Source organism: Falco biarmicus, chromosome 6 (genome assembly GCF_023638135.1).
Source record: "Falco biarmicus isolate bFalBia1 chromosome 6, bFalBia1.pri, whole genome shotgun sequence".
NCBI classification, from domain to species: domain Eukaryota; kingdom Metazoa; phylum Chordata; class Aves; order Falconiformes; family Falconidae; genus Falco; species Falco biarmicus.
The window spans coordinates 71932809-71948684 of record NC_079293.1 but is presented as its reverse complement, the minus strand read 5'-3'; the positions used below and the strand labels follow the sequence as shown (position 1 = coordinate 71948684).

The 15876-nt window shown below is 40.5% G+C and overlaps 1 protein-coding gene across 25 annotated transcripts in view; it reads left to right on the top strand.

Moving 5' to 3' along the window:
- The window catches only part of HMBOX1 (homeobox containing 1), a 119880-nt gene that overhangs the window by 41310 nt on the left and 62694 nt on the right, over positions 1-15876 (top strand). For 23 of the 25 annotated variants that reach the window (XM_056342718.1, XM_056342707.1, XM_056342717.1 and 20 more), the window contains one exon: positions 5601-5684. In XM_056342718.1, the coding sequence (XP_056198693.1) occupies positions 5662-5684 (23 nt within the window). In that variant the 5' untranslated portion in view covers positions 5601-5661. Of the gene's footprint in view, positions 1-5600; positions 5685-6875; positions 6958-7692; positions 7809-15876 lie in introns of all 25 variants that reach the window. The other 2 variants (XM_056342705.1, XM_056342704.1) reach the window with 2 other exon arrangements.

Here is a 15876-nt window from a genome sequence, read left to right as displayed (position 1 = left end):
GGGCCCATTGCTAGTCTGCTTCAATATACGGCCTGGCCTCTGGCTTGTACTCCAGGCAATTCCACTAAATTTGGGTAAGGAGGTTTATTTTGCTTGGGGTTGGAGAGAGAAGAGTGAAACAGTTTTAACTGCAGTCCTTGGCTGCTTGTTCAGTGGAGACCTATTGCAGGGCATGTTGTGGAAGCAATGATGTGCTTGCTCTTTTAAGTTTACCAATTCCGGCTTTATCCTAAAATTGAGGTATATGCTTCCTGAAGGGGGGGGAAGGCTTCTGTTGATGGTTTCTCTTCAGTTAAAAGTTCTGAGGAAGAGGATCCCATCAAAAACTTATGCTGTAAGCTTGACAAGATGCTACTGTATTACCTCACCACAATCCCAAAATGTGGCTTTCTCCTTGGTTGTACTGAAAATGGTGTAGTAAACCAATGCGGTCAGAGTAAGACTGAACACAACATTGGTTGGAGGTAACTTCTGATCAGTTTCTTAAGAATATTTGTGTTTGCAAAAACTATGCTCTTTTGCTCCCTTTGATGCGCTAGTGCAGGTTGCCCAGAGAAGTGGTGGAGTTTAAAGCCTTGGAGATACTCCAAAGCCATCTTGGCATGGTCCTAGGCAGCTGGTGCTGGGTGGCCCTGCTTGAGCAGGGGGGCTGAACAGGAGGACCTCCAGAGGTCCCTTCCAACCTCAACTGTTCCATGATTCTGTGATTAGAAGGTTACACCTGTCCCTGAAGATAAGACCTCTGCCATAGGAATCCATGCCTTGTTACTTTGCAACTCAGCCAACGTGGTCCTTGCAAATGCCAGTTCATGGTAATGCAGGAGCTTCAGCAAACGCAGTGACTGTGTTGCTTGTTAGACAGTGAGTCTTGACGACAGATTGTTGCACACCTTCTTGAGGGGTCTGCATGAGGCTGTGCTCAAGGTATAGATCAATGCACTGACTTAAAGTAGTGATATTTAAATAACTTGGAGCCTGGAGACTTAATGAAACAAGTCTTCTCTTTGCTTTGCAGTACAGTGACTGCATGAAACTGGATGCTGCACGTCACTAAGCCAGCGTGTGCTCAGGAGGTGGCAGTTCTTAGAGAAGGTTCTTAATCTTGCTTTCCAGGGCACAAGTGTAACACATCCTCAAGTCATATGGCAGTGTATTTTTATTTTATTTTTTTTTTTCTAATAGGCCTATTTTGGGAAAATGGGCTAGGGAGTCCTAGATTAGCTTTAGTATTTTGGACACTAGTCCTACTTTTGTGCATGTACCCAGATGAATTTAAGTTTTGATACAAATGCAGTACCTGGAGTTTTAAAAGCACTGGGTAAACAATAGCCCATCTTAGCATCTCCAAAGAATTAAGGCTCCAGGCTGGCAAAGGAAGGCATAACAGGAGCTACTGGCTGGAGTCTGAAGCCAGACACATTCAAAGTAGAAATGAAATACAAATTTGTAATGAAGAGAGTGATTAACCACTGGAATGAACTAGAATGGATGGGTCCTTGGTCTCTTGCTGTTTTGAGGCAAGATGTCTTCCACACATCAGTTAAGTCATGTTGTTTGTTGTACTTCATGCTGGCCTCGGTGTAGAGAAGGTGAAACTGATGAAATGTGACAGTCCATGTTTATAGAAATGTGGGTATGCACACATGCGCACACACATGCACAGAGTCCAGCCAGAAGACCTGACAATTCCTGTGGACCTTAAGCTGTTCATTAAATAAAAGACCTAAATTTCAACATTTTTTTGTTACTTCTAGGGGCATATTGGTTTGTAATTTCGCATGGGATTGGGAATCTGCCTTTGGGAATTCAGCAGTGGTAGAACTTAATTCTCAGGGCTGAATTTCTTCACCATGCAATGCATGAGATTTATCAGGAAGCTGAAACTTCTGCATTTCAATAGCCCGTACTGTAATAGTCCTATTGTAGTAGTGGGGCCTATGTCCTCAGGCAGATACCATGTTCAGCACTGATACTACCCTGCATGGCTTTAAGCCAAGAGCTGAGCCCCTCTGATCATGTTTTGCTTTTGACAAAATGGTGATTTTCTCTTCCCCAAGGACAAAAGCTTTTAATTTATTATTTGTAAAGCCCTTTTTAAGAATTTACTAAGGAAGGTATTAGTGAAATAGAAAGTGATGGCATTATTTTTTTATTATCTGACTCGCTCAGAAATTAAAAGGGGAAACTAATTTCTCTTCCAAATAAGTGATATCAGCCTCATCTTTACTAAGTGACTTCCTCCTTGCTTCTGCAAGGCATTGTGGATCAGAGCAAACCATACTTCAAAACATTTAATTGCATACAGTGAGAAATGAAGAAAACTGAAGTGGATCCCAAGAAAGTATTTAAAATCTAGACTAAAATGAGAATGATTTCATGTCAAGTGAGACAAATGCAGAGTTGATACTCCAGTGCTTCACACTTCCACTTGTCCTTGGCACTGAGAAAATGAGATTTTTAATATCTGAAAAACAGATTGCCATGAAGACTCATCCATTGTAAATTTAAGCTGCCTTTATAGCAACTTAAGCTGGGGACAAGATTGTTCATTACATCTGATCCTACAACTGTGGCCATGGTTTCCATATTAACATTGAATGTTTTTTATTGTCTGTACCAGAAATAGGAAGGGGAGCTGGTAGTGTTTTCTGTGTGTTAGCAGATAATTTATTTAATGAATAATACGAAAAGGGCAAAGGTTTGTGAGTTCTTACGTGCATATCAACTATAGATAGTGGTGACACCTGCCTTTGATGCGGTGATCAAATCTGGTTTGGTGCTTCCTTTTATGCTTAAAGGGAGACTGAGGGAAAGAGGGATATTGATTCATGATTTCAGAAATCATGATTTGTTTGTGAATGAAGCTATGTTGGTTTGGGTTTAATATTTTTTTAAATAAAATTATAGGTGAGGGGTTGGTGTTTTCCCATCTGATAGGCCCTTAAATTACAAAACCATTTAAGCAATCTTTACATGTGTAGGGGGGCAGGGAAGGTATTTCTGTGCCACTGAACTTTAGACCAATGTTGAGTCAAAGACTATTTGTAACCCTTTTCAATAGCAGCCATTCTGTTCTGGCATCAGATGTAGGAAGCGCTAGCTTCCTCTCTTTCTGTGTAACTGCATTTACTTTCACAAGTCCAGCTACCAAGGCAGACCTGAGGATTCCCTGACCTGCCTTACTGCTTGGCTCCGTCTGTGGCAGTTTGCGATTGCGTTCAGACTGTAATGCTGCCACCTCAACATTTAACATAGCAAAAATAGAGATATTCTCTTGTTTTCTCATGAACTCTTTCCTGTTTATTTCTGCCAAAATGCTATTGTCCTCTGTCTGCACTCACAGATCTGAAGTCTCTTGGATAAGTTCCTTCTTCCTCCTCTGTTCACATCCAGATTTGGTCTAGATCCTTAATAGCTCTTCATTTATAACATCTGAGGGCTGTACCATATTTTTTTCTCTTCCATTAGTATCACTGATATCATTGTCCTGCCTTTGTCATCTCACACTTGAGTTACTGCAGCCTTTTCTTTGGCTCTCTATCTCATCTCCTTGTGTTCCAGTTTTAATGCCACGTTTCATGATGACAGAAGGTGATCTTCTCTTTCCTTTGTGGGTTTTGTTCTTTGCTTCTTCCACACTCCTCACCCTGGATGCAGATATTTCTCTGGAATCCAGTTCTCCATCATTAGCCTCTCTGACCTTCAGAAAGTTTGTATATATTTAAGTCCAATTTTTTTCCCCTTTGGAAAACAAAACAGCTCTCAGTATTAAACTCAAAATTTGGCAATAAGTCAACAGAATGATCTCATGGTTTTTGTGATTGCTTCAGGGAGTATGTTTTAAATGCAGTTTAACAGAGAAGTGTTTTTGGTGTAGAACCATCTTTAAAAGGTTTGGGGTGGCTGACTGTGAGGGACCTGTGTGTTGGTTTTTTCCATCCATCAGTACTTCAGTGTCACAGTTTCTCTCCCAGGCCACAGTACCTGAACTGTGACAGTCTGCTGGGACCACTCATCTTGTCTATGACCTTGCTCTTGGCGACCTCCTTTCCTGGAGAGGAAGAAGGCAACTCGAGACCTAGATATGGGCCAAATAAATTGTTTTGGAAATGGCAGCAGCCAGCTGTCAACCATTGCCCCCACTAAACACTCAGCACTTTCCTTTGCTACATCTGGGTAGGAGCAGTCATGTGGGGACAGGCTTAAACCTCGTGGGAAGGCTTTGGGAAAAACTCATTCAGCCCAGCCTTTTTCCCTGAGAGTTCCTCAGGTTTTTTTATAAAGGAAAGAAAGAAAAAAGCCACATAAACAATGGCATAGTCTGTGTGTGGACTCCGTCTGAAATACATGTAGTTTTTCCCCAAAATCTCCAGCAGGTGTATCGTGCCATTGTGTCTGTACCACTCCTAACTACTGAGAAGGAGCCAAGATGCGTCTGTCCACAAGGCTTGGCTGTTAATATTACAGACATCTCTTTATGGAGCAGAGTAAATTATCTCATGCAAATCCCTGTGCTACTCTACCCACTTGTTTTATATTCCAGCTCCCATATGCCCACAGCCTGAAGTGCAAATATTCTTTCTAGTTCTTTCTGCATCTGCCTGGGTATAATATCCCGCCTTTCTCTTTCCTGTTGGTTAATAGTTTGACTTTTCAAGCACTTTCAGTCCATGTTAGTTTGTGGAGAAAGACATCAGCAGTGATAGCTAAAGAAAATTCTATTAGGTCATTCCTTTTCAGAACATTGTACCTGTCTTCTAAGCTCTTTGCGGATGTTAGCCAAATAATCCTTTTAATAGCTTTTGTGAGTTAAAAGGGTAGGTAGCTGTCATAAGGCTAAATGATTGCATAGATTAATTTACTTGTGGCCAAAAGAAATCAATTGTGATTTAAATTTTTGTCTCTGGACTGATTACACTACCAGACATCAACTTTCTCCTTAGGAATCTACAATGTGCGTTGAAGTACATGTCTTTGATTATATGTGGGTCTGGATTGCTTACAGGTTATCCAGAGTAAGGTGGTTGGACATTTCCAGTTTTTAACCTGTGTGTGTACACAAGCTGAGAATACTCAGCTGCTTGGCCTCTGTTACATCTGTGAAGTATCCATTAATAACTTGAGTCGTTATAATTTTGTAAGGTGTTTGGGTGTAAAAGAATGTTTGCCAGACATTAAGTCTGTGGGTCCATTGCAAACTATGTCAAAGCTCTCACTGAAGGCCAAGGGAAGAAAGAGGGTGAGGCTTTAATGAGCCATTTAAAAATAAGAATAAATTGAAAGATGATGTAAGAAAATTCAGTGGTTCCAGGGAACATTTTTCTTAACCATGGCTATATTTAGTGATTGGTATACATTCTACTGCCTTTTAGCAGAGGGATGGATTGGGTGATTGAGAAGGATTCTGAAGGCACCTGTCTTTGGGTTTTGTTGGTTTTTTAATGACAAGTGATTTGGTGCTACTGCCTGCTGAAACTGCTGTGAAATTGCCCTCTGTAAGCTTGTTGTATAATTGTAAGTCGGGTAACAAGGAAGTCAGATTGTGTTTGTCTTTCGCAGAAATCTTTAACATTCTTTTATCTTTCCATTGTGTCTTACAGAATGGTGAATAACACTGAAGACCCTCAAGAGGCTTTATAACGTCCCATCCCCATGTAAAGTATGCTCAGAACTTTTCCAGTAGTGTAAGTATGAGCTAAAAAACCCCACAAAAACTAATGAGTTATTTAGTAGGTTTTCTTCTATTAATTCGGCTAAAAAGAGCAGAGAAATCGTTACAATGAGTATCAGCAGTTGGCTAAATTGGAGAGTTTCACTGGTTTGGTGAATTGCTAGGCAATTAAACCAGGGAACAGTAGCATGTAATTTCTCACTTGATCTGGCTGATACGTTTTTTCTACCTTTACTTCTACTGAAAGAGAAGGAAAATCATGCAGTTCTTAGAAACTTAGACTTGAGCAAAGAAAAGGTAGCATTAAAAGAGAGATCTCCATACATCTACTGAACATACTAGAGGGGTACCAGAGCTGTGCAAGAAAATTTAGCACTGCTGCAGACTTGGTGAAAGGGGATGAGTATACCATTAATATAGTTTTCTATATCAAAGGCAGAAAACCTAGGGCACCTAACATTAACATTAGAGTTAGATGTGTAGGTCCAAGCCACCACTGCTGTATCTTGAATCCAGTACTAACTGAAGTTGTCTAAACCTCATCCTTGAATTTGAGCCTATCACTTTCTTCTTTTAAATGGCTTCTGTCATGGATCTTCAATGTAATTGATATCCATGCTGTTTCTTCAAGTAATAAGCAAATGAATTCTAAGTTTGAAGCTTGTCAGGCTGAGAGGAAAGGCTTGACCTGTACTGTGCTGTCATCCATCGCTCTCGCTGGCCAGTCCTCTATCACTGTTCCCCACACCTCTTTTATATAGGCATGACCAAATGCTTGTCCACTGGCAATCAGATTCTTGAGATACTTCGACCTCTTCACTTCTGATTGTACCTTCTGTCAGCCTGATGAGTAGGAAAGAGAAATCCTGCCTACAGAATAGGTAGCAAGACACTAGGCTGCTATGAATGCAGTCAGATTTTCCCAGATGGATTATTTCAAGGATGAAGATTACTCACCCAGCACATGAACATTCATAGTGCAAGTGGCAGTGCAGTCACAGACTTCTGTAGAGGGTGTCACCACAAAAAGTAACGACTGCCAGAGGTTTTGTGTTAGAAACTAAACTACCAATATATTTCAAAAAGATTTCTTGATGCGACCATTAATTAGTTAAAATTTCTGGTGGCTTAGTCTTCTATTCAAAACTAGTGGTTTCCTACTTCGTTGCCAGTCCCCTGAGCCACCTCCTCTTCTTTCTTTTAGCTGGAAATATGTTGGATTTCAGTATTAAAATCACCACTTGAAAATGTAAAGATCTAGTTCACAGCAGGGAAGAAATCTGGAGGTAAGGCCATGTTGCCCTGTGCATCTTTATTATACTGGTAATTCAAAATCTGCAGAGTAATGTTAGAGCTCTTTCTGTGCTTTGTGTGAGCGCAAGTACAGTCTGTCAGCTTTTACTTTGAATCAGACTTTTAACACAAATTTCCAAACTGTGAGTTAGAGTTTCCAATTTCCTGTGCTTTAGCTAGATTTCAGTCATATTTTGCCCCTGTGCAGTTTTAGTCAGATATCGTGGTGTTCTGTTGCTTTCTGGAATCATTGTGGCACATTGATGTGTCCTGTTAATCAGCTGCCACCCTCCATCAGAGAAGTAGCAGCTCTTTCAATTTATTCCACTATATGTGCAGTTAATGTGGTCGTTGAGAATGCAGTGTAAGTATAGGTAAATATTTTTGACTGAGTGAAAGCTGTGGTGAACGAACCTATTTGGAGGAGATTAAATTAGAGGAAATGGGCCAAGATGATCCATTTAGGTATAAAGTTTCTAGATTAAACCATAGATATCTTTTTTAAAAGGATAAGCGGGCATCATGGTTTTAGAAGGGGAAAGAAGAGAGGCCCTTTTTTAAAAAAAAGTTTTAGAATACTGAATAAGATTAAAATTTGACAGTTTTGAAACTACGGTGTTCAGAGAGTAGTTTGTTTGCTCCTGCTGTGGGGCAGCAGTCTCCGTCAGAAAAGCAAAGCAGACAGCTGGCTGCAATTATCATTTCACCTACCTAATTTTTATCCACAGTTGGAAGAGAGTCAATACTCAAGAGGAATTTGGGGCATGGTGTGAACACAAGACTCTTCATTTTGGTCTCACAAGAATTAGTCATTTATCTGAAACAAAGTCCTTCTGTAGCAAATGCAAGTATATCTCTATTGACTTCTCCATAAATATAATGGGAGTAATTACTTGTACTTCATATACTCACAGCAGAATTGATTAATTAATATGTGTTAATAGTGAGATATGACCATCAGTGTTTGTGTTGCTTGTTTCAAACTATCTCTCAAAATATGATTTCTGGTAGAACTAGACAGTTTCAACATAGTCACTTAAAGTTTACCTGCATTATCAGGCTGGTGCTTATGAATCTAACGGCCAGCAATGACAGAGCTGTCTTGGAAGTGAGTAAAAGCCTGCTGAGTGGACAGAAAATCGGTGTGAGTAATGCAGATGAAAAAGGACTAGACTGAAGCCTTGTCATCATGTAGGAAAAACAACAGAAAGAAAGGAACGAGAGTGTGAACAATACTAAAATCACCACACACTGAAGAACAGACAGTGGAGTTACAGTGGCTTAGGAAGTCACAACAGGGCTGAGCTATGTTAACTGTCCAGCTTCCTTGAAATGTGATGGGAAACACGTTAATTAAACGTGGGTGAGAGGACTTGGCTAATTTGCTCTTTATGTCTTCGGTGACAAGGTATCATGTAAATAGTTGGTGGCTGTAAGAATGAATGTTCAGTGGATATTTTAAGCTTCCTTAATTGAAACAATGTCTCGCCTGAGCCCTTTTTTTAAAAAAAAAAATATTTTTTTTAAAGTTTTACTGTAAGATAAACCAGCTGAGTTAACTCATGATTTCACTGGCAGCTAAGCCACTCTGAAAGGGACCTAAAAGAAATCTTGTGGTATTTGTGCCTCTTTTGCCTGCCTCTGTGTTTGGCCTGATTGGCTTGTCCCCATCTGTTGAGTGGGTAATAGCAATCATGAGAGACTTCCAAGCCGATTCAACTCACTAACCCAGGTAGAAACTAGCTGTCGATGGGTTGTTGGTTGATAGATTTTCCTGCTGGCTTAGTGAACTGCTCTGTGGAGACTTCCACCAAGTCCTGGAGCTCTGCAGAAAGGCAGAAGAGCAGGGCATAGGTAGGTTCACCCTCTCTCATGCATCTGCAGCCTCTTGCATCTATAGGTGTTCTCTTGCTCTGAGCAGGACACAGAAATATTTGGACATGCTCTGATAATACGGAGTGGGGCTCCTCTATGTCATGCAAGAAGAAATTTCCCTAGGTCAGGTCTGGGCTGCACAAAGAGATGTTTGTTGCTTTAAGAGCATTTATTAGGATGTGTGTTTCTTTTTGAAATGGTTTTAAATAAAATAAAACTCTAATATGGAAGCAACTGTGGCCAAAAGCCCATATTTTTGCCGTTATGATTTGTATTCTTCAAGCAGATGCTGTTATCTATTTCCAAGTTGTTCTCCAAGTATAATGTCTGTCTCCACTGAGACTGTGTGCCAGTAAAACTATACTTGCAAACTGTTTTCTAGTGAAAAAATAAAACAAAAAATGCTTTGTAGTTAAGCAGTAAATTAGGGATAGGTAAGTTTAGGATTTTTGCTGGGTTTGGATTTGTTTTCTGAAGTAACAAATTTTAAGAAATTCAGTTGATCATTCTCCCTCAGGATCTATCACCAGCAGTAACAAAGGTGCCTGAAATACTTCAGAATGTCTCTTTTTCTTTACGTGTAGAAGAGAGGTGGTGGAAATCCTGGTGATGGCATTACTTGAAAGTTGTCCTACACCTGGTTATGTCTGATGCTATAGATTGACCCTGTAGGATAGTTGTATGAGCAGTAAGAAAACACTCAAAGCTTGGCCAGGTGCTTGGGCTGCCTTCTGGCAGAGTGCCTGTGTGATTTTGAACAAGTAATTTTGGCTTGCCTGAAGGCCAGCCCCTTTATGTGAGCTCTTGGTCTCAAAAATTAGCATAGTTTTACTTCCCTGCCTTGCAGGGATATTCTACAGAAAGATGTGTCTCAGGTACTTAGATACTCCAGCAAGCAGAATTAATAGAGGAGAATTCTGAGATTCTGTCTGGATTTTAATAAAGGATTGTTCAAATTCTGAAGTGAACTGGAGAAGGCAAAAGACAGCAGTATACCTACCCCTGTAAATCTTGACAGCTGAAAATGTGTGACTTGCCAGTCTGGTGTGTAGGTTAGGCCCGTGTCTCAGTTTTATTGCCAAAATGACTGTTTCTTCAGGTGGGCTAAAGCTAGTCTTTCAGCGTGTCAGTGAGATTTGCTTAGTTGTGTAACTCAAGTACACAAATCCTGCCCTGCCCTGATCCTGTTGCAGAGCTTATATATCCGAAGTTTAGTCTTCGACTCCTGAATGTGAGAGCTCCTCCTTTGCTCTTGGCACAGGTTTGGGCTTTGGGCCCTGGTTCAGCACTCAGCTGCCACTACAGCTTTTTGCTCTGTTGGCCCTTCTGATGCCTCGTTCTGCCCTTGAATCCAGCCTCAGAGTCTGAATTCCTGCCTTGGTTCTGTAGAATTGCAACAATAGTAGGAAACCCATATTTTAGAAGTAGGGAAGGTTAGGGTTAGATGTATAAGGTGTCAGTGTGAATTAGTCTGTGCCTTGAGTAGAATTCAGAAGCATCTGGCTCCCAGCCCTGTGCTTAGTCAGAGGTCAGTCCCTTTTGTAAGGCTTGGATTATGACAATAATTGGCATTTATATTGTATTTTTGCCTTGTAAGATCGATCTCAAGTTCTCTCTCTCTTTCCAAAGATGTAAAGCGGATACTGTAAAGCAGAGTAAGTTGCTCATCCAAGTGGAATCAGTGGCAAAACTGCTAGGGTTAGCTTACTGCCAGTGTGCCAGCGTCCAGTAAACAATTTTTTTGGCAGTGAAGAAGTTCAGAGGCTGAGTGGAACAACAGCTTATGTAGACGTAGTGAATCTGGGTTTGGGGTGCTTGGACTAGCTGAGGAACTTGAAGCCTCCTGAAGAAATGAGATGTTGATATTCTGCTCTCAGCTTGCATTCTATAATTTGTGTAGCAGTGAGTATTTGATTATGTTGGATTTATTTTCAGAAGTTTCAGGCTGCTCTTATTAATTGTCACCATTTTGATCGAAAGCGTATGGCAGTGTTCTGCATTCGTAAGACAGTGTTTTGCATTCACAAACAGAACCGGTGACGTTTAACCTCGATAGATCAGCTCGTAGTCTGATTTCACTCCTTGCTATAATGTGAGGCTCTCGTTTCCCTGGGATGAGAGCAGTCATTAGAAGCATTACATTTTGTTTGTGAATCAGGATGAATGGGAATAGAGTCCTCTTTGAAAATCAGAACTAAGAGATGTAACTGCAGGAGATAATTATGCTAACGTATGGATAAGGATGGCTCTGTGTTCGTTGACATGATGAGCACTTGAGGCCTGATATTTTTCTCTCTCTTGAAAACTGGTACAACTCCACTGAAAATACTGGAGTTGCAACTGATGAACATAAGTGTTGGCTCAGATGAGTCAGATCCTTAATCCTCTGTTGCGCCCCAGAATTCATAGCATCAACTACTGTTTTGGAGGCAGCTTTGGGCTCTGAAATATTTAAATGGGCTGTGTATAAAAAGAGATGCACTTGTTCACGAAGAACAGAAGAGGTCAAAGCTTGAATTTCGCAACACTAGATAGTGTTATGCCTGAAATGTCCCTGTTTTGTTCCAATAGTGCCTTAGAGCTGCACTTGATGGGTCACAATCTTTGCCTCTGGATGTGTGTGCATGGAATGCAGCATTTACTTTGCGATATGCGTCAACTGCTCTGTTTTTGGAGCAGCTGTAGCTCAGAATGAAAGTCCCTCTCTTGAGCGTCTTGTAAGAACCAGCTGCATCTTTTGGGGTGGGTAATGGTGGGTGAGATGTAGAAAAGGAAGGAAGAGTGAATGAAACTGTGCTTAGCTCCTTGGAGCTCATAAAAATGCATGGAGAGAGAAACAAGCTTGTGTAATATACAGCACGGTTAAAAAGTTAACAGACTGGTAAGCTGGAAGTGGAGTTTCTTTGTAGTTACTGGTTCTGATAGAAAACATCCAGAATGGTAGTTCATGTGAATCATGTTGTTGCGTATTTGTTCACCAGCCAGCGTGGTTATATTGCCTTTGGAAACAGCAATGCCAACCTTACTACCCATTTTTGCTTGCTGGCTAGATCAGAGAGCTCCCGTAGAAAGGAAACCTAGCAGCCCAGTCCTACGGTACAAGGATCCTTAACACCGGCTCATGGTCTCGGGACTGAGCATGCCAAGGCAGCTGCTCTCTCTGCTGTATGTTTTTAACAGCTGGAGAACATCCATCTTCACAGTTACTCAGATAGCAGTTCTTACTAGTACTATATGCACATACAAACTGGCAGGCTGAGGAGCTCAAGCTGTGAGAAAGACTGTGATAGTTAAAACACTTGTTCGGTTAACTAGTTGTAGAAAGTAATTTTTTTGCTGTATACTTTGGGATAACCTACTTCAGCTGAAATGCCACAACTATACCTTGTTTTTTTACAATTCCATTTAAAGGGCAAGACTGTGTTCAATGACACCAAGAAAGTACATGTTACGTTGCAAAAAATGATGGTGCTGTAAAAGTTAAAGACTACAAATTCTGGAGATACTGTTAGCAGGACAGTGTATTGCTGTTAGGGTCCTACCCTGGATCAACGGTATATACCGTATGTCAGAGAAGGGTAGAAGTTAGCATCTCTCCCCATCCTGTTTGCCACAGCTGATGTGACTTTATTAGAATCGTGCTTAAACTAATTACCAGACCTAGGATCCTATTCTGAATGCTTTGGCACTAACCCACGTCCATATTACACAGTTTATATCAAATACAGGTCTTCTTTCAAAAAGTGCAATTGGTTTTGTAAGTCTTGAGCTTTGCAGAGTTTATTAGATAAAATAGTGAAATTTAATGGAAATTTTGAGAAGGATCTCTGCAGTGATGCTAGAGTACTTCCTACTCAGTGTACAGTGAGTAGAAGAGTGGAAAAAATGATTTCTTGTGATCATTAAAGAGCCCAGAGCCATTTTCTCAAGTGTTAGAGGTGTTAAGGTGTTGGTGTCTGGCCTTATTCCCAAATGGGTAATTGAATTGCTTTGAACTTCTGCAAGTTCAATTGGACATGGACTTAGCTCATAGCTGTTTTTATGGGATTATTCTGCTGTGTTCCATCACCTGGAAAGTTAGTGTTGGGTAAATGGTTCTTGTATCTGTGTGGGCTTGGGCTATGATAGTAGGTGAGAAAACCTTGCTGTGTTTGTCCTTACTTTGAGATGCAGGATGATAAGGGAAGAGAACATCTCTCTTATCTGGCCCTGAACCCCCACGCAAGATCAGTTCTTTGCAAGTGTGGAGGGAGCCTCATATCTACAGGGTGAAATTCATACCAAAAAAAAGGCTAAATGAGGCTTGCTGGTATGACAAGGAAAAGCAATGGTATTGAGAGCAATTACACCCCTAAACAGCCTTCACTCTAGAAAGTGGCATTAGAAGTGAAAAGGAGTGATGCTGCATCTGGCTGGTTGAGACCTGCTGGTTATTTTATATCTGTGGATTTGAGGGGGAAAATAAGTTCTTTTTTATTTAGGCCCTTATAGTTTCTCCCTTCAATCTGATATTCAGGTACCTCAGGTTCCTTTTGGATGAACCATGAAAGATAAGCTTCAAGTTTTAATGTGTTATAGATACCAGGAGGCAGTCAGTGGAATTGGTTCATCTTCCCTGGGGTGTGACTGCCAACTTAATGTAAGAAATGTAAATAAGTTTGATACTTTAAGCTACCTTTTTTTCTTGTCAGGATCTAAATAAACTATTCATTTTAAGGGTCATATTCAGGTGTTAAAAAATTGATGGGTTTTAGTTTTGATTTGTAATTGACAGAGGTCTTGCTTTCAAAATTTCAGGGAGAAAAATGCATGGCAACTCTCCCTTGGTTGGCTCTCTTTCAGATACCTCCCCAAGGAAATTTTTCAGCCCATTGTAACTGGTGAGAGTTTTCCTTACTGATCAGAATATAATTATGTGCTAAGATCTGCTGGTGTTGAAGGTATTCTGCTACACTGGCAACAGAGTTTGGCAAAGTTTGACTACAGTAAAGCAGTCGCTCCAGTCTTTTTCTTTTCTTAGGAAAAGTATTTGCTATCTTTATTTTCTCTTCCACCACCGCACGCCCCACCCCCCGCCCCAGTCATTCTGCCTGTCTCTATCTTACTTTACTTCTTGTTACTTTTGCAGTTGATTGTATTTCACAAGGAAAAAGAGGGGGGAAGCAAACTGCATTACAGCTGGACAGAGGAGTTCAGGAGGATAAGAGGCTCTTACAGCAGTATGGGGGGGATGGAGTAGTGGAGAATGTCCATTAATTAATGAGGTGAATGAAATTACGATGATTCTAAAATGGCTGATTTACTTAACAGCTTTTTAAATTGATCTTTAAACAGGGTAAGTTTATTAAAATATTTTAAAAAGGACAAATAACTGAAACCCTGATAGAATAACAGTTCTAAATAATGTTACTGTAGTTACTCATTAAAAAGCAGTAGATAGTTGGCGATGTTGGAACGTGTTCAATAATACCACATTTTGCAATATTTGTTTTGGGTTTTTAATGGAAAATTCCCAGTTCCTGCAGTTGTTTTCAATACATAAAACTCACTCAGAAGCATTGTTTATAGATCTCATGGTTGTGTAGAAAAGCACTTGAAAATGTGAACAGGAGTACAAAATCAGGACGACCAGTAAGAAGTATGTCAGGTGCAATATATATGCTGTGTATTTAAGTATAAGCAAGGCAGTTTGTACTCTTTAATGCAACATTAGTGAGACCAGCAGTGAGATACTGTGTCTGATTTTGGTGTTCTTACCTTTTTAAGCCTTGAAAAATTATACAAAGTTTTCTAAAAGGCTTGGAGGGCTAGAAGAATACTTTACGCGAACAGATAGATCACTGATCAATTGTTTTGGTTTTATTTGTTGGGGTTTTTTTCAAATTGTCAACATTTTTTCAGTGATTCTGTAAAACATAGCATAATGGATTTAATTTGACAGTAGGTTTGCTAGTCTTAGATGACTTTCTGCAAGCCTTTTAGAAGTAGTCTACTGATTAACAGGACTCTGTAGAACACAAGTTGGACGTCATTGAATATCTCACTCTTCCTGCAGAGGGTGGCCTTGTCCAGCAATTCTTGCATCCCTGTGCAATTGGAATTACTGCACATGCACAGCGGATCCTTGCTGCATCAGCGGGACAAAGTGGAGGGCGCATCACTTGCCCATGTACAACTGTGTATGACAGAGGGTCAACCATTTCTCTTGCATCCAAGAGCACTGCAGTTCATTATGTGTAATTCACTAGTAATTCACTCAAGGATACTTAGGATTCACTAGAGGATTATGTGTAATTCATTAAAGGAGATTAATTTGGCCTGAGAACCCAGATGTAGAAGCTCAGCCCTGACATTTTAGACAAATTAAGGAATCACACCCAAATTTTAAAGGGAATGACTGGCCATGGCCACAAACTGCTGCAGAAAATGGTAAGTTGTGTGTTGCTTGACGCTTTTGAAGCCATCTGGAAAGTCATGCTATTGTCAGATGAGAGTTTTTCAGTTCACAGGCCTAGAAGGACAGAATTTTTGAGGTTTTAGGTCTGTGGCAAACAGGAGATGAAACTAGATAAAGTATGTCTTAGTATTAAACGTTGAAGAATCAGTAAAGTAGGAATTTTGAATAGAGGTAATTCTGGAGGGAGGTTCTGGTTCATTACATTCTCCAGTTCAATGAAGTACTTGAGTGCATGAAACTTGGCGTTGACTGATAGATGATCCAGGAAACAGTGACATTAGGTGTACAGGTAAGAAGTGCCGAAAATGGATTCAACTCTAAGAAAAGGCAAGCTGGCATATCTAGTGAAAACCATCTCAAGGCCAGATGTTTAAGAAAAGATTTTCTGTTGGAAAACCATGCTACTCTGAGCTGGCATGGGGGGCTTTCAGGCTGTACAGGAGTTTGTGCTGTGAGTCATAAGTCAATGTGACACTTCTTACAAAGCTTGGAGGAAAGGATTGAGCACCCCTGCCTCCCCCAGTGCAGAGGCCAAACCTAAAACATAATGTCTGTTTCCAAATGCTCCTTGTCAAGCTCT